General features: G+C 44.2%; 4 protein-coding genes across 5 annotated transcripts in view; 2 read left to right on the plus strand and 2 right to left on the minus strand.

Moving 5' to 3' along the window:
• Nucleotides 1-3,333, minus strand: part of Med19 (mediator complex subunit 19) — an 8,755-nt gene extending 5,422 nt beyond the window's left edge. The window contains exon 1 of the mRNA XM_028763056.1: nt 3,027-3,333. Coding sequence (XP_028618889.1) covers nt 3,027-3,243 — 217 coding nt within the window. The 5' untranslated portion in view covers nt 3,244-3,333. The remainder of the gene's footprint in view (nt 1-3,026) is intronic.
• Nucleotides 3,334-3,512: 179 nt separating this feature from the next.
• Tmx2 (thioredoxin related transmembrane protein 2) lies at nt 3,513-12,027 on the plus strand. Its single transcript, XM_028763057.1, has 8 exons — nt 3,513-3,836; nt 7,016-7,076; nt 7,316-7,429; nt 7,691-7,767; nt 9,516-9,622; nt 9,801-9,866; nt 9,968-10,097; nt 10,800-12,027. Exons 1-8 carry the CDS (start codon nt 3,648-3,650, stop codon nt 10,941-10,943), a joined length of 888 nt encoding a protein of 295 aa, XP_028618890.1. The 5' UTR covers nt 3,513-3,647; the 3' UTR covers nt 10,944-12,027.
• Nucleotides 12,028-12,611: 584 nt separating this feature from the next.
• Nucleotides 12,612-14,136, plus strand: Selenoh (selenoprotein H). Of its 2 annotated transcripts, none has more exons than XM_028763058.1 (4): nt 12,612-12,852; nt 12,943-13,088; nt 13,208-13,337; nt 13,953-14,136. In XM_028763058.1, the coding sequence occupies exons 1-3, from the start codon at nt 12,749-12,751 to the stop codon at nt 13,306-13,308; spliced, it is 351 nt and encodes a 116-aa protein (XP_028618891.1). In that variant the 5' UTR covers nt 12,612-12,748; the 3' UTR covers nt 13,309-13,337; nt 13,953-14,136. The 2 variants fall into 2 exon arrangements, with proteins under 2 accessions (XP_028618891.1, XP_028618892.1); XM_028763059.1 differs by having other exon boundaries at nt 13,208-13,312.
• An 860-nt stretch (nt 14,137-14,996) lies between these two features.
• On the minus strand, nt 14,997-20,944 carry Btbd18 (BTB domain containing 18). The gene is made up of 2 exons (XM_028763060.1): nt 20,821-20,944; nt 14,997-17,044 (listed from the first exon to the last, which is right to left on the minus strand). Exons 1-2 carry the CDS (start codon nt 20,942-20,944, stop codon nt 14,997-14,999), a joined length of 2,172 nt encoding a protein of 723 aa, XP_028618893.1.
• Nucleotides 20,945-25,218: the final 4,274 nt, after the last annotated feature.

Genomic DNA, 25,218 nt, shown 5'->3' on the forward strand with positions numbered 1-25,218 from the left:
CACACACACACACACACACACACACACACACACACACACACACACACACACGCGCAGGGACACAGAGTGCATATATACACACATGCAGGAAAACTCATACACATAAACACTAAAAAATAAATAGGGATTTAACTTCTATTTGAACTGTTGTTTCTCTGAAAATGATTTATAAACCTCTTTAAGAAGCCATGACTCTGCAAAACAAATTTTGAATTCCCAATTCTTTCTATGTCAATTCCATGCAGATTCATTTTTTTTTCCTTTCTTGAAGTTCTAAGTATTGCTCACTAAGTTCTAAGTATTATGGCCTCTCTATTCCAATTCTTGAAATTCACATCCTGTAGTTTTAAAAGCAATACTCGAAACCAAAAAACAGTGGTGCGGTGCTTAGGTAGCTTGTGGAAGGCCTTGAGTGTGATTCTAAGCATGCAGGTTGGGGGGTGGGGGAAATAAACCTCTACTTAAATTCCCATGGTACTTGAGTCTAATAATTTTTTGAAAATTATTTATTTAAATTTTTTTCTTTTGATACAGAGTCTCTCTCTCTAAAGTCTTGAATGACTTGGAACTCACTATGTAGACCAAGTTAGCCTTGAGTTAAGAGATCAGCCTGCCTTCGCCTCTTGATTCATCCTGAAAGATTTATTCACTATCTTATTTATGTCTATGTGTGTGTTGTGTGGATGCCACATATTATTTGATTGCCTGTGGAGGCCAGCAGAGGGTATTGAGATCCCTGGAGCTGGAGTTACATATAGATAATTGTGAGAGTCTCATGTGGGTATGGGAACCAAGCTTGGTCCTCTGGACAACATATCCCTAACTTCATAACCTTAGAGCCATCTCTCTAGCTCCCATAGCCCTTTTTAAGGAAAGGCCTCATGTAGCCAGTGATGACCTTGGACTCCTGATCTTCCTGCCTACACCTCCCAAGGGTAGGGATTATAGAAGTATACCACCAAGCCTGGTTTGTCAAGTATGGAGACTGAACAGAGAGACGTCTTTATGCATGCTAAGCATGTACTTTACCAACTAAACTACACCCCCAGCCTTCTTAACCATATTTTATTACAGCTTAACTTTGGAGTCTATAATCAACCACTAACCTTCCATGCAAAATTTCTTTCTTTCTTTCTTTTTTTTTTTTTTTGGTTTTTCGAGACAGGGTTTCTCTGTGTAGTCCTGGCTGTCCTGGAACTCACTCTGTAGACCAGGCTGGCCTCGAACTCAGAAATCCACCTGCCTCTGCCTTCCAAGTGCTGGGATTAAAGGCGATTAAAGGCGTGCACCACCACTGCCCGGCTCCATGCAAAATTTCTAATGTATCCAGATGGATCTACTTATCTTCTGGGTAGAAAACAACAGCAACAAAACTGTAACACTATTTCCTTTGAGAAAATGACTTTCTAATTTTGTTTATAAATTCTTCAGGGTTCAATTCAAATGACATCTTGTTCTTGCTGTCATTTTGGCTAACACATTTTGAAAACTATCAGGTAGTTTTTAACATTGCTGCTTCCTGTGTGAAGCATGATTATAAATAAATAAGACTAACACCCACAAAAAAACAAGCACAATCCTTAGACCATGTATTTTGAATCTCAAAAAATAAGCTACCTAAAGATCAGGCTTAATAATCTCCACTTCTTATAATTCCAACATAGCTAGCATTGCCTCTGATACTCAGTAATTATCAACTGTATTATAAATAAATGGTAAATTAGAACAGGTAATGCAAAAAATAAATTGCTGGAAGAAGCTGGACATGGTGGCACATACCTGAAGGCAGAGGCAAATGGATCTCTGTGAGTTCAAGGCCAGCATAGTCTACAATAAATTTGAGACAAGCCAGGGCTACATAGAGCAACCCTGTCTCAAAAACCCAATAAGAACAAAACAACTAAAATAAGAAAACTGCTGGAAGACATTTATCACTAAAGCACAGTCATTTCTTTATTATAAAATACAGACAGTCAGTTCTCAATTATAAAATACAGACAATACCTATCTATCTAAAAGGACTACAGTATTACAGATTGTTACACACTGCACTGGTATGAACTTCAAACTATTTTGCTAATAGATTAATTGGAATAACTTTTTATAAGATTTATTTTATGTATGTGAGTAAACAGTCCCTGTCTTCAGACACACCAGAAGAGGGCATCGGATCCCATTACAGATGGTTGTGAGCCACCATGTGGTTGCTGAGAATTGAACTCGGGACCTCTGGAAGAGCAGTCAGTGCTCTTAACGGGTGAGCCATTTCTCCAGCCCCCATAACTGAACCTTTTATTTATTTATTTATTTTTTTAAGCAGGATCTCATGTCCCCTAGGCTGGGCTTCAACTCCAGATCCTTCTGCCTTCACCTCCTTGTCAGGAGTGTCTTCAGCCCCTTAGATATTCCAACCCCGCCCCCCAACAGGTCTACTGATTTAGTTTCTTGTATCTAGTATCTCCTCTCTGTCCATTCACAGATAGCTTTGTTTATTCTTGAATGCTACCTACTCAGAGATGATTCTGTGAATGCGATGCCCAATGCACCGCAGGCAAGAGTTCTACCCTTGAGCCACGCCCCCCCACCACAATTTCCCCGAATAACTTTATGAATGTAAGAACTGATTCAATTTTAATCCTTTCTTTGAACAGGTTAATCTCTGAGTCCCTGACAAGGAAGGCAACTTGCGACAAACCAGCAGTTAAAGTGACAGACTTTAAACTAAAATCTTAGCGTCTCCCGAGTTCTAAACAACGGCTCACGTTTTTTATAGAGTCACAAACGGGGGTCAGAGAACCCGGATCACAAAGATCTTCTCGCTAGGGGTAGTCACAGATATTCACACCCAACCCAAACCCATCCCAGAAAATCAAGTTATCTCTTAGGGTTGTGAATCGCCAAAGGGCTTCTGACACTGTTGCCCACTGGCCACGCGTAGTCCTGTTATCTCACACCTAGCACAGGCAGCTAGCCACAACCGTCACTTAAACTATTATCTGACTGGCTACTTTTGGCCCACTACTCACCTGGCAATTCCCGCATAAGGTAGAAGGGGCCACTTCCAGCCGTCGACTTATCCGCTCCTGCGGGGGCCGAGGTTGCCGTCGAGGGTGGGGCTGTGCCTGGACCACCTCCCGGAGGAGGAGGAGGTGGCGGGGGAGGTTTTCCAGGTCCGAAGCCTAGGGCGCTTGGTGGCGGTGGGGGGTCAGTTTGAGCTCCAAACAGCGCTGTGAAGTTCTCCATAGCACTCTCCGCTCCTGGTTACCTGGGATCTGGCATTAATTACTTTCATTGGACAGTACTTTCACAGGGTACCACCCTCTTCGTTGAAGAGCTTCCCATCATTGGATACGTTAAGCCCCGCCCACCATCTTCCGTCACCTTACTTCCGTCGCCTGAGAGACTGTTCAGGTAGCGTTTCGCAGACTAATAGCCAATAAAATGACTCAGGTAGAAAAGCGACAACTATGAGGACCAATAGACTATCTAACTCTTTTTCTGATTCATTATAGCACCCAATAAGAGATCTACATCTGGGTCTGGAGGCGTTGCATCTGATATTTGGCCCAATAGAAGCCTTGTTGGTGGGGGCGGAGGACGACGATTTGGGGAGCGGGAGTGAGCCTGCGAGAGAGTAGGCAGGAAAGATGGCTGTCCTCGCGCCTCTGATTGCTTTGGTGTACTCGGTGCCGCGGCTTTCTCGATGGCTCGCCCGACCTTATTGCCTTCTCTCTGCTCTGCTTTCCATTGCTTTCCTCCTCGTGAGGAAACTGCCGCCGATTTGCAACGGTCTCCCCACGCAGCGCGAAGATGGCAACCCGTGTGACTTTGACTGGGTGAGCGCCCCCTGCCATACTAGCTCTCGACCTTGACCATCCCTTCCCTGCAGGTGCATGTGAAAATGTGGGGGCAGGTTTCGGGATGTAGCCGGCTTACAGACTTTGAGTGGAGAGCCTAGGCCGTTATCTAGTTTTAACCTCCGTGTTTAAGATGGAGAAACAGATTCCAGGGTTTCCGTCACAGATGAACAGTATTCTACAGTGATTCCAAGATCCCTGGGGCGCCAGTGAAGAAGACAAGGCCAGTCGTAGAAATACCATTTAAAATTTTTTGTTTAATTTTTAACAAAGTGATCTCAGTGTGATTAGGCGTATTTCCCAAGGTAACACAGCGTTCAGAAAGTGCTGTCTAACCTTATTCATTTGTCTGATAGACCGGCAGACATAGGTCGCTGACTCAACAAAATAAATGACTTGGGTGGAAATCGACTACTGTGGGCATAGTAACTGCGCACACTATCTTCCAGAGGTGGGATAGAAAAAACAGGGAAGGTTATGAAAATACGAGGAAGGTGGAAGCCCCTCAATCATCTAAGAAGCAATATTTAACAACAATTAACATTTGTCGTGAAGGCCGTGGACCTAGAGCTAATATTTCTTTCCTATACAGATATTTATGCTAAAATAGCAATGACCAGGACTTAAGGCCTAAAGGTATTAATATATAACCTTGGGTAGGCCTCACATGTTCTGGGACTCTCAAACAAGATTATTAACTTTGTTTACATTAAAGATTCAATACTGTTGCCAGACTTTGTGTTGTCCCTTTTAATCCCAGCACTCTGCAGACGGAGGCAGGTGGACTTCTGTAAGATTGATTGATGTAAGACTGGTCTATATAGTATTTTCTAGATCCGTCTGGACTAAATAGTTATACCCTAACTCAAAACAAAAGAGCACATCAGATACCCTACTTATCTCTATTCCTGTGCTCTAGAGTCTTACTTTACAAATTGCAACTCTGCCAGGTTCGTCTTAAGAATTGCCCTATGTGGGCTGGAGAGATGGCTCAGTGGTTAAGAGCACTGACTGCTCTTCCAGAGGTCCTGAGTTCAAATCCCAGCAACCACATGGTGGCTCACAACCATCCATAATGAGATTGAATGCCCTCTTCTGGTGTGTCTGAAGACAGCTACAGTGTACTCATAAATAAAATAAATATTTAAAAAAAAAAAAAAAAGAATTGCCCTATGTTTTCATTAGGCCCTCTGAAGATAACAGCCTCAAATCCCACCAGTATACTATAGATGACTATGGTAAAGAAAATGAAGTGCCTATGTTTTTGAGTCTTTCTGAACTCCTCTTTCTCCCTTAATCCACATACTTAAGACTATATTAAAATAGCTTAGGAATGGAAAGATGGTTCAGTGGTTAAGAACACATGCTATGCCAGGCAGTGGTGACACATGCCTTTAATCCCAGCACTTGGGAGGCAGAAGAAGGTGGATCAGTGAGTTTGAGGCCAGCGTAGTCTACAGAATTTGCTCTAGGACAGCTAGGGCTACATAAAGGGACCGTGTCTTGGGTGGAATAGGGGGAATAACACATACTCATTTCTGGTAACCCAGATTTGGTTCCTAGTGCCCACACCAGTAGGCTTGGGGCTGCCTGTAACTACAGATTTGGGGGGGTCTTTGTCAGGCATCTCATTCACTTGCACGTATCAGCACACATGTATGTAATAAAAATAATAAAAGTAAATATTGAATTAGGAAGACCTCAACTCTGGGGACTGGAGAGGTGAGCTGGCTTAGTGGTTAGAACACTGGCTGCTCTTTGAGAGGAGTTGAATGAGGTTCCTTGCAGCCACATGGTGGCTCAGGACCATCCAGTACTCCAGTTCCAGAGGATCCAGCGTCTCTGTGAGTACTGGAAACACAGTACATTTATATACATTCAGATAAACCCCTAATACACATTTAATGTATTACACACATAAAATAAAAATATTCTTTAAAAACATACACACACACAACTCTTTATACTGGCTACCTGTGAAACTCTCCTTTAATGGAACTGTGAATTACACTTTGGCCTGAGTGGGCTCCTAAAAGATTAGGGTAACTCCTCAGGCTGTGCCAGCAACAGTGGAACTGTGTTGTCCTCATTTGCCTGTAACATGTTTTGTAGACCAAGCTAGGGTTGAGCTCTTGTTGTTTCTCCTGTCTCTATCCTCCAGAATGCTGGGTTCACAAGTGTGCACCACTATGTGTGGAGTGTGTGTATCCTGAAGATAGAAAACACCATAAAAATTTGAGACTCACTGAAAATAAATTGTAATAATAATATAACAATAACAGTGGTTGTAAAAAGCACAACACGGTAACACATACCTGTAATTTCAGCATTTGGGAGGTAGAGGCAAGAGGGTCACAAGTTTAAAGTAAACCAGCATAGGGAGTTGGGTGCCAGCTTGACCTATCAAAGATTCTCGAAAACAATATAAAAGACAAAACATTGTAGCTGAAGCTATATAACGAGATCCTTTCTCAAATCAAATGACAAAAAAGAAGGCCAGCACAGGAGTGGCTGAGGCAGGAGGAGCATTGTGAGTTTGAAAGAATGTCTCCTGCAGGTTGTCCTTTAACTCCCACATGTATGCTGTGGCACATGCACAAGCGTGCACTGCACTCACACACAGTAACTGCTGTGAAAGAAAGAACCAGTGGGGGTCTGGAGAGATGGCTCAGCGGTTAAGAGCAGTGACTGCTCTTCCAGAAGTCCTGAGTTCAATTCCCAGCAACCACATGGTGGCTCACAACCATCCGTAATGGGATCTGATGCCCTCTTCTGGTATGTCTGAAGACAGCTACAGTGTACTCATGTGCATAAAATAAATAAATCTTTTAAAGAAAAAGAAAGAACGAACCAGTGGGACATGGTTATGCACCCTAGTAATCCTGGTACTTTAGAGGCTGAGGCAGGAGAATTGCCTGGGCAAGACCGTGAGACCAAGTCTTAAGGACAGAAGGAGGGATGGAGGAAAAAGAAAACAGAAAAAAACCCCAAAGGTCATGGATGGATTTGTTGAAAGATAACAGCCATTTGCTGGGCCTTTTGACTTGTTGACTACCCCTTAGCCAGTTCCAGTTGTCTTTGTTACAGACTCAAGCTGGATCTCCTGTTTTGCATTTCCTACCCCTCCCCCCCATCAGCCTCTTTGTTGTATCTTCCAGAGAGAAGTGGAAATCCTAATGTTCCTCAGTGCCATTGTGATGATGAAGAACCGAAGATCCAGTAAGTTTCCTCCTGTGTCCTGGCTGGGGGCTGGGACTCATGCCATGCTCAGGCTCCTTTGTCGTGCTATTGGAGGAACATTGTATTTAGTAAACTAGTTCCACATTTCATGCCAGGAGCTAGTTTCACCGTGGGCTTCTCTATCCTCTCCCTCCTGTTCCCAATTCAAAGTACCCCAGGAAGAGGAACAAAGAGTGGGAGCTTCAGCCTAGCCTGACTGTGGTATCTCTCTGTTCCAGTCACTGTGGAGCAACATGTAGGCAACATCTTCATGTTTAGTAAAGTGGCCAACGCAATTCTTTTCTTCCGATTGGATATTCGAATGGGCCTGCTATACCTCACACTCTGCATAGGTGAGAAAATGGCTTTTATTATGTTAAGGCTCTATAATATAATAATTTGAAATAGTAAAGTTCTTTGGTAAAGAACCACATCTTGTACCTAATGAATTATATGTGTAGCTCAAGTGGTGTTTACTTAGACAGGGTTTTAAGAGGAATATGTGCATGTATGTATTTTTCCAGGAATTCTGAAATCCCTGAGTGAGTTTGCAAGTAAAATCTGTAAAAGGCCTTGTATGTTTTTATCTCTTGACATTTTTTCTCTGTGTTCAGTGTTCCTGATGACCTGCAAGCCCCCCCTGTACATGGGTCCTGAGTATATCAAATACTTCAATGATAAAACCATTGATGTGAGTATTCTACTTTGTTTCTTGGTTCGGTTCCTGCTTTGAGGTTTTGTGTTCTTTATTCATAAAGACAGTGCCTTAGGCTGGAGAGATGGCTCAGCAGTTAAGAGCACTGACTACTCTTCCAGAGGTCCTGAGTTCAATTCCCAGCAACCATATGATGGCTCACAACCATCTGTAATGGGATCTGATGCCCTCTTCTGATGTGTCTGAAGATAGCTACAATGTACTCATGTACATAAAATAAATAAATTCTTTTAAAAAAAAAAAGTGCCTCAGAGTAGAAGTAAATAGCTGGGGTTGGTGATGGGTAATTATTATCCTCATACTTGGGAGGCTGAGGGAGGATTGTTGTGTAGGGGGTTGGTCTGATGCTGCTTGTATTTAAACACTAAATTCTGTAACCCAAGATCTGGTTGTTCCACTTAGTGGATCCTCGTGTATACCAGCCTTTGTTGTATAAACCTTGCTCCCTAATTTAAAGCTAGTGGTTAAATAAAACTAGCGACAGCCAATATGTCAGGGGAGTAGAGAGATATGGAGTTTGGGTTACCAGACTTGGGATCACAGATAGGGACCATGAGGAGAAGGAGCACGGAGGAGACAAAGAGAGAGTGGACAGGAGGTCTATGAGTCAAGACCAGAAGTATGTGCCAGAGGGAAATGCCTCCCTAGGACACCAGACTACTGGAGAAGAAATAACTTGGAGAATTAGCAAACAGCAAGTATTTGGGGAGCATAGTTGGGGTAGTAGCCAAACTAGCATTAGCAATTTAGATTAGGGGTAATCCCCCAGTAATTGTGCAGAGGCTAATAAATAATACCATATTATTTATGTCTCATTTATTTGATGGGGATAAATTTAATTGTGTTACTCTACATTGCTGCAAGGTTTTGGTTTTTTGTTTGTTTATTTGGGTTTTTTGAGATAGGGTTTCTCTGGGTAGTCCTGGCTATCCTGGAAGTTCCTCCATAGACCAGGCTGGCCTCAAATCAGAGATCCTCTTGCCTTGGCCTACCAAATGCTAGGTAGGATTAAAGGCCTGCTTAGTGGGTTGCTGCAAGTTTGAGGAAGTGTAGGCTACATAATGAGTTTTAGAGCAGTTCCAGCTCCATAGGAAACATCTGTCTGGGGACAGACTGGAAGGCTGGTGAGAATGGGATTTGGCAAGTAAGGATATCTGCTGCACAGGACCCGACAGCCTGAACACTAGAACCCATGTAAAGGGAGAATTTGTGAATCCACTGCACAGAGTTATTCTCTGGCCTTCACATGTGCACCATGGCTCACGCACACGTACACATACTAATAATAATTAAAAAGTAAACTAAAGAAAAGTCCTTGTTGCCAAGCTTCAATCTTCAGGCTAGGAGAGAACCAACAGTAAGTGGACAATGGCACACATGCCTACACCCACACAATAAATACAATTAAAAAAAAAAAAAAAGACTGGTGGCCATTACAGCTGGGACATTTCAGGAGAAGGTCCATCTGTTGATTTATAATATTTTATAAATGCTTATTTTAATCCTTCGCTCCAGCCCCCCCAAAATGACTTTTATTTGTAGTAGCTTGCCTCGCATGTATGAGGCACTGGATTCAATCCCTGGCACCAACAGACAAACCTGGAAATGTTGTGTGGGTACTTGTTCATGATAGGAAAGGGGAAGCCCAGGATCGACACGGGTCTTTCGAACCTTCTCAGATGCCCAGGTGATTTAGCCTGTCCTCTCTTCCCCTTGTGTGGTAGGAAGAACTGGAGCGTGACAAGAGGGTCACTTGGATTGTGGAGTTCTTTGCCAACTGGTCTAATGATTGCCAGTCCTTTGCTCCCGTCTATGCCGACTTGTCCCTCAAGTGAGTATACATAGTGAAACATACCAGAAACGGAAATGCTGGAGCTCCCTTCTTTTGTCCTGAAATTTCGAATATCCAAAGTTGTTTCTCCCTTTCTTACCTAGGTATCTATACTTTGACTTCCCTCATTCCATCCCTTTATTTTTCAGTATGTTAAATAGTGTATTTTTTTTTTCAGGTACAACTGTTCAGGGCTAAGTTTTGGAAAGGTAGATGTTGGACGTTACACTGACGTTAGCACACGGTATGTAGATGCTTGGGCTAAAGACCTGAGTGAGAATTACTTGGAGTGATGTAAGTGATGTATATAGGTGCACTATACAAAGCCCTCATCTGACCCTGTAGGTACAAAGTGAGCACATCACCCCTCACCAAACAACTCCCTACCCTGATCCTATTCCAAGGTGGCAAGGAGGTAATTCGTCGGCCACAAATTGACAAGAAAGGGAGAGCTGTCTCTTGGACTTTTTCTGAGGTAAGTGAAAAACATGGGCAATGGATTGGAGAAAGATACACAACAGTGAATGGGGCTTTATACTTAGTCTGGGTTTAATCCTGAATTCTGACATTTGTCCACTGTTTTTGCTTCTTTTTTGTTCGTTTGTTTGTTTGTTTGTTTGTTTTTGTTTTTCGAGATAAGGTTTCTCTGTGTACCCCTAGCTGTCCTGGAACTCACTCTGTAGACCAGGCTGGCCTCGAACTCAGAAATCTGCCTGCGTCTACCTCCGAAGTGCTGGGACTAAAGGCCTGTTCCACCACTGCCTGGCTTTGCCCACTCTTTTTGAGGCTATAGATTAGTTACAGGATATAACTTATTAAGTCAACAGATTTATGTCATGTGATGCTAATACTGAGGAAAAATGATAAAGACTTGGTCTATGAAGTACCTGTATTCTGTAGGCAATTAGGTTTCTCATCGATAAATTTCAATAAATCAGAGGCAGTAGCACCTGGCTCATAGGGTTGCTTTACAGTTGCATGTAGATACAATTCTTGGCACAATAACTGGCCTCTAGTGGACACTTAAGTGTCAGAAAAAAGGTAGGTAAGGGCTGATATCTGCCCTCTGATGCCTCTGGTTTATAGACTGTGCTTAAATACTTCCTACTCCTAAACTCTGAACTTTACCTACCTCCCCACCTATTGGTTGATGTGTTTGTTCATATCTTTTGCATAGGAGAATGTGATTCGAGAATTCAACTTGAATGAGCTATACCAACGAGCCAAGAAGCTCTCAAAGGGTGGTGATGTGTCAGAGGAGAAGCCTGTGGACCCTGCGCCCGCTCCTGTGCCAGATGGGGAAAACAAGAAGGACAAATAGGATCCTGCATTGTTTTTGCTTCCTTTCCTGTCAAATTCAGGAACCCTTGAGGCCCAGTTCCAGCTGTAACCACAATCCTTGCCTGAGGCCTTTTGATTTTTCCTGTTAGGCTGTGCCTGGGTGGGGGCACTGTGCCTGCTTCTGAGTTTTAAAGAAGCATCTTGGGAACCATGAAGCATTCTGCTATGAAGGGCTGTTCTGCCCTGGCCAATTGTTTCTCGAAGGGAGTGATCTTATGGATAGAGGTAGAATGGTTTCCCTCCAAGGTTGGGTTAATGTGTAAATTGCTATTCAACACTTGGATATTACCAGTCTGTGGTTTAGTTATTCCTCCTAGTGAGCTTGCAGAGCATAGACTAAATTAAACTCTAATGTTAGATGTCAGAGTATAAAGCACTTAGAATTTTCCCTCAAGGACCCTTTCTTCCTTTAGGCCTTTCTGTCTTGATCTGTGCATTAAGAATTTTAAGTTTAGGACTGGAGAAATGACCCATCAATTAAGAAGGAACATTGGTGGTTGCTCTTCCAGAGATCCTGAGTTCAATTCCCAGCAAACACATGATGGCTCACAACTATCTATATTGAAATCTGGTATCCTCTTCTGGCATGCAGGCAGAATATTATACATGATAAGTAAATCTTGAAAGAGAAAGAAATTTAAGGGGTTGGAGAAATGGCTTAATGAAATGGCTTAAGAGAATTGGCTGTTCTTCCAGAAGACCCAGGTTTGATTCCTAGCAGCCACCTGGAGGCTAAACCATCTGTAACTCTAGTCTCAGGGGCTCCAACGCCCTTGACCTTGGCTGGCACTGTATGCATGTGGTGCACGAAGTCAGAACACCTAAAAGGGTGTATGTGTTATCATTTAAGTGTTGCTTATCCCAATGAAAAGCCTTCAACCAGGATTTTCATCATTGGAAATAGGATTGATTGACCACCTGTGTTCTGGGAACTGAGAGGAAGGACATACAAACCTGAGAGGTTCCTTTGTGTGGTGGGGCCTGAAGAAGAAAGCCTCAAGGCTGGACAGCTGTTCTCTCCTCTTTTCCCACAGCTTTCCCTAATAAAGGGATTGTTATTTTGATTGCCTGGTGTTTCGCCTTTATTAGTGCGCAGCTGCAGGGGACTGCTTTTTTTTAATCCTAAAATTGAATATTGAACTCAGGGACTCTAAAAGCCAAACACCTCTAGACCTCACTTAACTTCCTTTTTAAGGTTGTGGGTGAGGGTCTTTATCAGTTGGAAAGATGAACTCACCATCCTGTTAATTTCACCTAAGTATCTGAGACTATAGTTGCCAGCTGCTGCATCTGGATTATAAATGGCTGGGGTTCAAAATACACTTAACTGTTCTGTTTGGTTTCACTGCGTGGGGGTGTGAATTGACAAAATCAGTGCAAATTAGCTAGTTTCTGTAGTCTGTGTACAAACGCCGTGGAAATGGGGTGTAGTCTGAGGATCGCTGGGTAGGAGGTATAGATACGGAAAGCCCCCAGCCAAAAGAGGCTTTCGAGAGCCCTCCGTCTCCGCCCACTATGCTTTTCTGAGTCCTGAGTGCAGGGACCCCCCCACCCCCGCTGTACAGGGTGGTTTGATCCAGATTTCCGCGCCGACTCTGTTCTGATAGGCTGCGAGGTTGTGCTTGAAGGTCCCGCCTTCAGATCACGTGTCCATCCTCTCCGCCCACGCGCCTCCCTTTGCTGTGAGATTTGAATTTTCCAAGTGTGAGTCCGAGCTGCTGGTTTGTCCCTCCGGGATTGCGTCGCCACTTTATTCCACAAACGCTCCATCCCGAGGTCCTTGCCATGGCCCCTCTCCGAAGAAAGCGTAAAGCCGGGGCTGCGCCTAACGAGACGGTGGGCAAGCGCGAGAAACTGGCGGAGGGCGCGGCCGTGGTCATTGAGCATTGGTAAGGGCCTGGAGAGTCAAGGAGGGCAGAGAAGAGTAGGCTCTGGCGGCTGGGACCAGAGACCCCATTTGCAATCGCTTGTGTCTGCAGTACGAGCTGACGCGTCTACGGCCGCCATGCTGCTGCCCTGAGCCAGGCTCTGCAACTGGAGGCCCCAGAGCTACCTGTGCAAGTGAACCCGTCCAAACCGCGTAGGGGCACCTTCGAGGTGACGCTGCTGCGCCCGGACAGCAGCCGTGAGTGGAGGCCGCGATGGGGGTTGGGGGGCGAAGAAGCAACCCGGCCACCTGATAACTGAGGGGAGGGGATACTAATGAGTACCACCATAATTTGGCTTTATCCGATCGTTTCCCAGGTGTTGAACTCTGGACTGGTATTAAGAAGGGCCCTCCACGAAAGCTCAAATTTCCTGAGCCCCAAGAGGTGGTTGAAGAATTGAAGAAGCACCTTTCATAAAGAGGTTGGGAAAGAGTCCTCATGTTGAGGTTTGCATCGTGACCAGGGGATGCATACTGGGATAGACAGGAGTCTCCTTACCACTATGATGTATTTTACATGTGTTTCAGGATTTTCGAAGAGGAGCTAAATTGTAGAATTCCTGGTGATAACACCCACCCCCCAAACATTTGTGCTCTTTGAGTTAGTTAAGTCTTGCCCTGAGGGCATAGGCAAGTTTTGTTTGCTTATTCAATTTTCCACCTCTGGTGTTATTTTAATTCCATGTGTCTATTGCAAATCTTAGCTGTTTACAAAGTGTGGCTTAACCTCTAGTTAAGGTTTTTCTCCCTTGTATTGGCAGAATCTTTGCTGTTCCTACACTTTACCTGCACTTTTCTGGGTTTTGTCAGTAATCTGTGAGATAAGGTAGCATTAAACTCCCTCCCCTCCATACACACTTCTTACTTACATGGATTTGATTTTGTCCCTAGTGTTTCGTACAGTGTTTTGGCATGTTTTCTAAACATGCATGTTGAGTGATCACTGATGGAAGGTGAAGTCAGTGAGCTCGAGTTGTGTGTGGCTAACCATAGGTGGGGGTGGGCATGTCTCTCTTGGTCCTTGTGATTGAACCCTACTCTGATGTTCCTCTCTGTTTGCAGCTTTCAGTTTCTGGAGATGTTGAAGCATTTATGATGGTGCATGGCCAAACTTAAGCTGTGTACCTGAAGCCATAGTTTCTTCCTCATCAGAAGTGATGGTTCAGTTGTGGGGCAGCCCTCTATCAAGGCATTGTAAAAGTGTGTTCAATTGTTTAATAAAAGCTCAAGTATCTGAGAATAAGGATCAAGTTTAAATTTTGTCTTAAAGAATGGGTAGAACCAGCTTTGTGGGGTTGTTGGTCTTTGTATTTCTCATAGCACAAAGTAACTTGTGTCTGGAAATTGTAAGGCCTATGGTAAAACATGTGAAACACTTATGAAACATGAACATTGCTGGGTTAGGTGGTGTATGCCTACAATCTCAACACTTGGGAGGCTGACGGGGGAACTGTGAATTCATGGCCAATCTGGCCCACCAGAGGCCCTACTTTAAAACAAAACTGTACAAAGCAAAATTTTAAAGCAACTACTTTTTAATCTACTTCTCGGAAGTGGTTATGGAAGTAACATCTTTTTGGCTTCTGTGGCAGCTTTTTCTTGACTTCCCATAACGGCAGTGAGTAAGCCCCATAGGCTGGGCTTAGTGGCACAAGCCTGTAACACTAGCTACAGGAGGCTGAGGCAGAAGTCAAAGTTCAAGGCCAGCCTGGGCAATTTAGAGATCCTACTCATTTCAGTGTTCTACTTAACATGACTTCATTCCTTCTCAAACATTCTTTGAACACAGCCACAAACAGTGTTTGAAGTTTTCCTGAATTTTCAGTGACTATGTCTCATGAACTGAGAGAGAGGCCTACTCAATAACTCTTATGACCAGAGTTGGGGACCACATAGTTTTGTCACTGAAAAATGGACTACAAGGAAATAGCTTTGTTCATAATTTTCTATCCATGGCATTGATATTTATTTGATTTCTGCCTAGTGCACAAACCTAAGGGGAGGTCAGTGCTGAGAGAAGACATGCTTGCTTTTCTGCCAAGAGAGCCTTTTGTTGATGAATAGTTGTCACCCTCCTAGGAGCTCTAACCCACCCTCCTGCCTCCACTATGTTAGTATATCTACCTCTGTTTCTGACTCTGAGGAAGGGTCAGGCCAGACAGAGGGAACACTAGTGGGCCCCAGCCTCCCTTCCACTGTCCAGTCTACCACATCAATCTCTTCATCTTCAGAACTGCCAGGAAATGGGTCCAGCAGTTCAGGGTTGGCAGACACTTCCCTGACTGTCTTGGGAACAGGACACAATACTTCATCCATGCCTAGGGACACTTCCAGCCCTGTCTCTGCCCAGTTTGAGCATGGAGGAGAGAGATCACTATAAGACCTCTGGGAAGGGTCAGAGGAGTCAAGGTGGAGTTTTTCTCCCTGACCATCCAGTGGCTGGGAGCTGGTAATTTCAAGGTCTGGAGTCCACGAGCCTCTTAGTGAAAGTGCCTCTCTACTTACCTCAGAGGGCATGACAAGGGGGCTAAGGGGCTCAATTGATTCTGTGTTCTCAGAGCGCATGACAAGGGGACTAAAGGGCTCAACTGGCTCTTTGTTCTCACCAACTGGTTCCTTTTCCAATCCTGTGAGGTCTCTGGGCCAGAGTTCCATGTCTGGCAAACACCATTCTTCCCCTTCAATCCAATTCTTTCCTGTTTTTGACAGGTGATAACTTGGGGTTCTGCAGCCTTCAGCCCCAGGACTCTCCAAAGATCCTACTGGTGGCTCAACATCTGAGCCACATAGCATAAAGTCCAAAATCTCTTCCAGTTCACTGGTGGCTGCGGCACTTGTGATTCGATACTGCTCAGCCTCACATGGCTGGCCAAGCAAGGTTGTGTCAAATGTGTAGGGCTCTCTGCAGTCAATATTCAGCTCCGATTCCTTCCCTGTCAGCATTGGACTGGACCCAAACTCTGACTTCACCACAGGGTGCTCTGGGGAGTGGCTAGCAGAAAGCAGAATGTCTTGAAGCCTAGGGCTCTCAGGGGACTCCTGACACAGTTGTATTCTAGCAGGTATTTCCTGCTCATTGACTGAGGACAGAAGAGTTCCAGGAGGCTCTTCTACATCTGAGGGTTCCAGGATCTGGGGGCTATCTTGAGTGTTTTTGAGGGGAGGCTCCTGTACCACCTCCCAGCAGGTACCATTGACAATCTTCCTAAGTTTTACTCTTCCAACCTGCCCCTCCTCTACAGAGTTGGAGATAGGGGGTCTGAATTCAGGGCTCTGCTTCTTGTTTCCACCTGTCTTCCCAACATCAGGCGGGTCTGGAGTGCTCTGTAGAGGACTGACTTCCCCTGGCTTCTGCTTATCTATACCTTGTGCTGTTTTACTTACAGTTCTTTGCCTCCAAAGACGCCGGCCAGGGGCTGTGGGTGTTGAGCTAGGACCACTTAACATGCTGGAAGGCTTAGATGTATACACATGGGGTGATGGCTTTGAACGACTCAGCCTGATCTTTCTGGGCAACAGCTGCTCATCCACAGAAGGGTACAAGCTGGGAAGTGCTGTAGGACCAGGGTTACTCTTGTTTTCCTTAGGCCCTTCTCTCTGGCTTGATGGAGATGAGCTTCTTTCTTGAGTTAGGCAAACTCTGGCTCTCTTCTTGAGTAGAAGAGTGTCTGACAAGCTTTCTGCATTTGGTAGGTTGCTCTTTTTGTGAGCCCCCTCTTCTTCCCCTAAGGACTTCAACCTCACTGCCCCAAGAGGACTAGGAGTCTGGCTGACAGGCAGTGGAGTTCGAGGGCGGCTCCTGGGTACCACCACTCTGGCAGAGATTGGTGCGACACTTGGTGGTTGTAAGCACTCTCTGTTTAGTCTTCGGCCCTGTGGAGCCTTTACTAACTTCCCACCCTCTAGCTGAAGGGTTTCCAGCTCTGACACTCGGAGCTGACGGGCAGCAGACAGCACATCCTGGGCTTCTTCCTGAGATACTTCCATCTCTGACGTATACAGGAAGTCCACAAGCTTCCTTAATGTCTGGATCTTTAGGCCTCCCAGTTCCAGCACCACCTTCCGACCCTGAACTGGCCTTTCCCGCTCCAAGCGTTCTGTGAAGAAGGGACTACAGGCAGACAGGATGCAGCAGTGGGCTGGGACAGCCTCACCTCAAAAAACAAACATAAAAACACTTATTATGCTTTTTCTTTGCTTTGGTTTGTTTTTTAGTCTCAATAACAACAGAAATCATTAATTTGGAGATAAAACAACCACAGCTTGAAAAGAGTGTGGAAAATATGAAACTGTCAGCTAATCAATGCTTAGGGCTTTAAAAACCTTGTCCACGGCTGGAGAGATGGCTTAGTGGTTAAGAGCACTGACTGTTCTCTCAGAAGTCCTGAGTTCAACTCCCAGCAACCACATGGTAGCTCACAACCATCTGTAAGAGGATTTGATGTCCTCTCCTGGTGTGTCTGAAGACAGCTACAATGCATTCATATAAATAAAACAAATCTAAAACAAAACAGACCCTCCACCAAAAAGAAAAAAAAAACCAAAAACAAAAACCTTGTCCAAGTTACATTTGGTGGTGCATGTCTGTAACATCAGAAGTTAGTAGGTAGAAACATCAGGAATTCAGTTATTCTGAAGGCCAGTGTGAGTTATATAAGGTATTGTTTTAGTTTAATTTTTTTTTCTTTTGGTTTTTTGAAACTGGGTTTCTCTGTGAAGTCCAGGCTGTTCTGGAACTCCCTCTGTAGACCACAGTGGCCTCAAACTCACAGCGATCCACCTGCACCTGACTTTGCCTCCAGATTGCTGAGATTAAGATGTGAGATTTTGTTTTCAAAAAACCCAAACAAACAAAAAAGCCTTCCTAAGTGCCTGACATATTTTGAACCTTTGCAACTATTCAATTAGGATATTATGTACATTTTTAAGACTTTCTATGCCCACAAGACTTTGCAATTTGCTTTTGTTTGCTTATTTGCAGACAGGATCTGGTTATACACCCCAGACTGGCTTCAGATACATGAATCATTTTAGAAGAGTAATTAAGGTTGTATGTACACCACTACATTGGGCTCTAGTTCTTTTGTGTGTGTACATGCATATCCGTGAAGGGGTGATATCTGCATGCTATAGCATGAACATGGAAGAGAACAAGTTCAAATGTCAGTCCCCACCTTTCACCTTGACACAAGATCTCTTTGTTGTCTTCCCTAATGGCAGGCTAGCTGGTCTACAAGTTTCCCAGGATTCTCATGCCCCTGCCTTCCATCTAGGCAATGGAACACTGAGACTAGAGGTGTGCATAATTGTACTGCTTTACTTGGGGTTTGAGGACTCAAACTCAAGTTCTCACACTTGCATGGCAAGTTTGTTACCCAAAGAGTGATCTCCCTAACTCCTATAGTTTACATTAACTTACTTATTTAGGGTATGAGGAGGCTAGAAGTTGGCCTCAATTGATTTTCTACTTCATCCTTTGAGAGGGAGTCTCTCATTGAACCTGGACCTCAGCAACCTGGCTAGAGTAGCAGGCCAACAAACCCCAGGGGTCCGTTTGTCTCTACATCCCCAGAACTGGGATTATAGGAACATATATATCAAGACACTCAGCTTTTTGTATGGGTGTTGACAATCCAAACTTAGATATTTGTGCTTTCAAGGCAAGCACTTTACCAATTTAAGCCATTTCCCTAGCCCCTGTCTATTTGCATATATGTGTAAGCACAGTTGCATGTGTGCTATAAAATAGACCATATAGAGCAAAGAACAACTTGTGTTTTTCCTCATTTTTCCTTGTTGCAGGGTATATCTCTTTCACATGCTCCCTATGCCAGGCTAGCTGTCCTTTGGGCTCCCAGGGTTCTCCTGTCTTCTGACTCATCTCTTTGTAGGGTTGCTGGGATTACAGACAGTTGCACTATGTGTTTGGGTATTAGGGCTTCAAGCTCAGGTCCTCATGATTGCACACCTAGGACATATATCCAGTGAGCCATCTCCCTACCATCTTATCTAGTTATTTGGGGGCTGGGTACCATGTTACCTATTCTGCTTTAAAAATCCTTATGTATGTCTCGAAAAACAAAACAAAACAAAATCCTTATGTAGTCAAGGATGACCTGAATTTCTGATCTTCCTGTTTGTACAGGCATGTACCACCCCGCCCAGTTTAATCTATGCTAGGGATTGAACCCAAGGATTCATAAAAACTAGGTTAACACTCTGTCAACTGAACTATATGCTCAATTTTTTATTATTTTTAAAAGATGTATGTATTTATATTTTATGTGTATGTATGTTCTGCTTGCATAGATGCCTGATGCTTAAGGAAGCCAGAAGAGGGCGCCAGATCTCTTGGAACTGGATAGCCTATAAGCTGCCATGTCATTGCTGGGAACTGAACTGTAGTCCTCTGTAAAACCAACACCAGTGCTTTTTGTCACTTTTGTTTAATGTTTTGTTGTTTTGTTTGTTGAGATGGTCTAGGCATGCAAGATGACTGAGCACAGGAAGGTACTAGCAGCCAACCAAGCCTATAGACCTGAGTTCCACCCCTGAAGCCAACATGATAAAAGGAGAAAATTAACTCCTGCAAATTGTTTTCTGACCTTCACCTGTATGCCATGGTACACGTCCCAGCCCACAAAACAAATGATATATGTGTGACAGAGTATGAGGACATATAGGAGCATGCTTGAATACACCTCACTCTGTAGCCTGGGCTGTCCTTGTGATCCTTTACATCAACTTCCTAAGTCCTGCCTATCTTCAAGAGTTACTTTTTTTTTAAATCCACGTGTGAATTATATATTGAGTATTCTGTCCACATGGATGCATATGTACCACGTGTGTGCCAGTTGCTAAGAGGGCAATAGACCCCCTGGAACTGGACTTATGGGTGGTTATAAGCCAATATGTGGCTGCTGGCACAGAAGCAACAAATGTTCTTAGCCAGTGAGCCGTATCTTTCTAGCCCCATTCTAGTTTAATTTTAGGGGTTAAAAAAATAGTAGCAGTTTAACTTTTTAAAAAATGGTTTTAGAGCTGGGCAGTGGTGGCGCACGCCTTTAATCCCAGCACTTGGGAGGCAGAGGCAGGTGGATTTCTGAGTTCGAGGCCAGCCTGGTCTACAGAGTGAGTTCCAGGACAGCCAGGGCTACACAGAGAAACCCTGTCTCGAAAAACTTAAAAAAAATGGTTTTATTTTTGCCTACATATATATCTGTGCACCACAAGTGTGAGTTACAGTTGTAAGCTGAAATGTGGATTCTGGGAATCGAACCAGAAGCCTCTGGAAGAGCAGTCAATACTCTGAACCATTCATTACGCTATCTTTTCAGCTTCCCAACAATTTTACCCTTGAGAAGAGTTTTAGAAGGGCTGGGCATATAGCTCATTCTGTAGGGTGCTTGCCTACAACACACAAAACCACAGGATTGATCCTCAGCTCTGCATCAAAGTAGGCATGGTGGTAAATTTGGGAGGCAGGAGAATTAGAAGTCCAAGGCCTTTTTCAGCTACATAGAGTTTGAGGAAAATCTCGGTTGCCTGAGACCCTATCTCAAAAAAACAAAAAAAACGTATCCTAAGCCAGATGTGGTGGTAAAAGAATGCCTTTAATTTCAGCCCTGGGGAGGCAGAGTCAAGTTTCAGATCCCTGAATTTGAGGCCAGCCTGGCCTACATAACAAGTTCTAGGTCACCCAGGCTACATAGTGAGACCCCATTTCAACAAAACAAACACCACCACCACCAAAGCCTCATCCCCTCCCAAAAATAACTGTCCTGGAAACAAAATGCTTTTCGTCAACGAGTTTACAATATTTATAGCTAATAACATTCTTCTAGGTTTGCAGTTTACCTCTGGCCTTGAACTCATTTTATCTTGTTTGTTCTATAGTGATTGTTCAGTTCAACCTCAGTTAATGTCTTACCCTCTGCCTGCAGAAGGGCATCACAAAACACACCACTCTGCTGCTGGTGATGAAGCTGAAGAAAAGCTACCCGGAGGAACCGGGGGTTCCTGTACAGGATTTTGGAACTGGCAGGAGAGCACATGTTGTATTTGGTTAATAAACCTTCTAGGTTTTCCTGGTTCAGATTCCTGTGGGGAGATAACATATTTCAGAGTTATGATTATACCTAACTTATATTTTTGTCTTTGAAATGGCAGAGAAGTTTTAAAAGCTAATGAATTGAAGAAACATTAGCTGAGAAGTTATGCTGAGGATAATGTCAAGAAATATAATTATGCCGGGCAGTGGTGGTGCACGCCTTTAATCTCAGCACTTGGGAGGTAGAGGCAGATAGATTTCTGAGTTCGAGGCCAGCCTGGTCTACAGAGTGAGTTCCAGGACAGCCAGGGCTACACAGAGAAACCGTCTTGGAAAACTCAAAAAAGAAATACAATTATGACAGGGTGAGTCTTGGCTCCATTCTAAACTAGCCTAGCTGTATTAATATGGAGGTGACCTAACTTCCCAGAGACTCACTTTTCTCATGCATGAAATGGAAATAACAGTACTTACCTTGTAAGCCTTCTAAAAAATTTTAAATAAGCTAGTCATGGTGGAACATGTCTATAATTCCAGTTCTTAAGAGGCAGAGGTAGTGTGGTCAGGAATTCAAGGACATCCATTTTCCTATAATTAACTAGTTCAAGGCCAGCCTATGCTATTTGAGACCCTGTCTCAAACATAGAACAAAACAAATGAGGGAATGGTGGTACATGTCTATAATTAAAGCAACCGAGAGGAAAAGGCAGGAGAACTGTGAGTTTCAAGCCAGCCAGCATGGGCTGCACAGGGAGATTGACTCAAAATAAAATTAAATGAGTCAATACGGGCAAAATTGTTTAGTACAGCGTGTGCCTAGCACAAAATAACTATCTTCCACAAACGTCCGCTATTGTCATTATTCAGTTTTTCTCATTCATATTAGCACCAAGACCCAACTCCTGTAGTGCCAGCTACTTGCATTCCTCCTGATCACCACAGCCCAGTGTACTCTGAATTTCACTTTCAAAGACTAGCTATCAAAGTGACTCTGGGAAGCCATATGCTCATTACTCTCCCTTATCACACTAACCAGCAGAAGGTGCACAATCAAGACCAGACAGGATTTGGGAAGTCTTGTATAGAAACAAGACCACTGTTGATTGACCAATGTGAGCCAGACTGACCTCATCAATCTGCACAATTATGGACTTTGTGTCCCTGGTTAACTGCCTGGCTAACAGTGGGCCAACGAGAGGTTAAGCAGCTGACTCTCCTCCACCCAAATAAAAAATATTCTGACTTACACTTCTAGTTTGTGGATGTGTGTATGTGCCATGACCACTTCCCGACTTCCCACTTACCGTATAACTGTGTGTTCTTTTTCCACTACGGTTATGTAGTTTTCTGTCAGGCTGAGCACTGAAGAGTCCAAATAGTTTACATCAAAACTACGTCAAAACTATCAGGAAAGAAAAGAGCAAATAAGTAAATTAAGCAAGAGAAGCATCAGCTGGGCTTGGTGACTCTATGTAACCTTAGCTATTATTCAGAAGGCCAAGTATTATATGTTTTAGACCACATGGACAATTTAGTGAGCTCCATTATCAAAATAGAATTTAAAAAGGACTGATGGTATACAGTTCAGGGATAGAAGTCTTGCCTGGCATGTGTGAGGCGTTATATCATGAAAGAAGATGGGGGACGGGGTGAAAGGGGGCAAGTCGGGAAAGATTACAAATTTTCATCCCAGCCATAGGAAATGTATGTAGATGAGCGAGGCACCTGTTGCAAAGATGCCGGAAGAATTTCCAAAACATCAATGCCTAACCTTGTCCTCAGACCCAACCTGGAATTGTTTTGCAATAGAATTTGTTCCTGTTGTCCTGTTTCCTCTGGTCTTCTTGTCCACTTGTTTTGTTTCCTCCTAATGTCCAGCCTCAAGCCGAGAAAGTTTGCGCAAAGCAGCACAGGTAGCCAACAGCCTCAGCTATCCCCTCCCAATCCAGAAACAAGAAAACGAGGGTTAGTGGAAAAAAGGGCGGCACAGAAGGCCCTGCAAAGCGGGTCACCCCATACGCCTTGGGCCCCCAGGCCCAACTCCTTTGAACAGGGATTTTCGGCGCTAGGGTTTCTGGGAATGGAGCAAAGAGTTAGTGGAGGCCTGAAATCAGGGCTGGCCCTCACGTACTCCGCTGGCTTGGCTCACACGGGTTTTGTAGTTTCTCCTTGGCGCTCCCAGGCCGCTGCGGGTCTCCAGCACCCACATGCACTGGGCAGTGATGACGACGAGAATCTGAGGCCACGCGGCCCAGGCTACACACCGCGCGCTGCCATCCTCGCGCTCCAGGCGTCGAGGGTTCCTGACTACTTCCTTCCTCCGCCTGCTGTACCGCGCGCCAGAATACGTCATCCCCATTGGACGGCCGCTCCTAGGAGAGCCAATCAGAGGAGGAGGGGCGCTTTGGCGGGAGGCGAAGTATCGAGGGAGTTGAGGCCGAGGCAAGATGTCCGTGCTGCAAGAGGTAGGGGGCACGGGTCTGCATGGGAGGGATTCTTCTGGAATCTGCCTTGTCCTGGAGCACATGGAGGACAGGGCCAAGACTTCCGCTCAAATAAGGAGGGCTCCAAAGCGGTTGATGTACATTTTGTTGTTCTTCTTCTTGAAGAGGCTGCAAATAACCTTTGTCCTGGCTAGATTCTTCTAGACTTTTTGGAGAAAAGACAAACATACGTTTCTGCTTGCAGTATTGCTAATTAAGATATGTATTTTCTAAGACTAGAGAGGTTCCGGAAAAAAAGAATCACTGGACTGGTTTCTGACCACCCCCCACCCCCCCAGCCCCTCAACCCCGGTGGATTCAGTTCTGGTCTTGAATCTCAAAGAAGTGGTGACTCAAGCACCTGTAGCCTTCTACAGACCATTTAGCTCAGTTTCTGATTAGAAACTTTTCAGGGATGGTACTAAAAACAATGATTTCAAAATTTAAAAAAGCCAGGCAGTGGTGCCACATGCCTTTAATCCCAGCACTTAGGTGGCAGAGGCAGTGGATTTCTGAGTTCGAGGCCAGCCTGGTCTACAGAGTGAGTTCCAGGACAGCCAGGACTACACCGAGAAACCCTGTCTCGAAAAGCCTAAAAAAAAAAATTTTTTTTTTCAGTCAGAGAATGAGTCTAGGAATGGTAGTACATGCCTTTAGTCTCAGTTCTAGGAAGGTAGAGGCAGGCAGACCTCTGAGTTCCAGCCCACTGTAGTCTCCATAATGAGTTCTAGGACAGCCAGAGCTATATAGAGCGAATCTGTCTCAAAACACCAAAACAAACAACAAAACCGTCACTAGATGGGCGAGGTGCTGCACACTATTAGTCCCAGCAGAAGTAGAGGCAGATGTCTGTGGGTTCAGGCCCAGCCTGGTCTACAAAGCAAGTCCAGGACAGCCAGGGCTCTGTTACACAGACCAACCCTGTCATGAAAAGCCAAATCAAAACTGTAGAATTTATTGAGCATGTACAATTCTATTGGGGATTATTCTGTGGAAGTGTAAGGAAAATATTTATTAATATATTTTTTCAAGGCTAAATAGATCTTTATCAAGAAATAGATTTTTTTTTTTTTGAGACAGGGTTTCTCTGTATAGCCCGGGCTGTCCTGGAACTCACTCTATAGACTAGGCTGGCCTCGAACTCAGAAATCCGCCAGTCTCTGCCTCCCAAGTTCTGGGATTAAAGGCGTGTGCCACCACTGCCCAACAAGAAATAGATCTTGTTGGTTGGCTGGCTTTTTTTTTTTTTAATGTTTCTTGTTTTTAATCAAGTACCGTTTTGTGGTTGTAAAATTTATTTTTCTCTCTTTCTTTTGGTGTGTGTGTGTGTTTCAAGACATCATTATTCTGTGTAGTTCTGAATCTCCCGGAACTCACTTTGTAGACCAGGTTGGCCTCCAACTCAGGGATCCACTGACCTCTGCCTCCCAAGTGCTGAAACTAAAGGCATGTGCCACCACACATGGCTTGTGGTAGTAAAATTTGTTAAGGGACTGATATACGATCATCCTACCCAAGGCTTCAAAAATAACTAACTCTGGGTGCTTAGCCAGAGGAATAAAAATACTTTGTTTTTCCTTTGTACAGATAGTCAGTGTTTTAAAAGATGAAATTTAAAAAATTTCATCATGTCATTTATAGTTTCAGTCTATTTTAGACTAGAATCAATGCTGGGTATGGTGGCCTGCACTTCTAATCTCATAAGAACTGAGACAGGCCAGCTTGAGCTGTCTCAAAAAAGAAGGAGGAAAGAAAAAAAAGAAGTAGGAGAAGGAAAATGAAAGGAGGAGGAGAA

This window comes from Grammomys surdaster, unplaced genomic scaffold (assembly GCF_004785775.1).
Source record: "Grammomys surdaster isolate TR1022 unplaced genomic scaffold, NIH_TR_1.0 136, whole genome shotgun sequence".
Lineage (NCBI taxonomy): Eukaryota > Metazoa > Chordata > Mammalia > Rodentia > Muridae > Grammomys > Grammomys surdaster.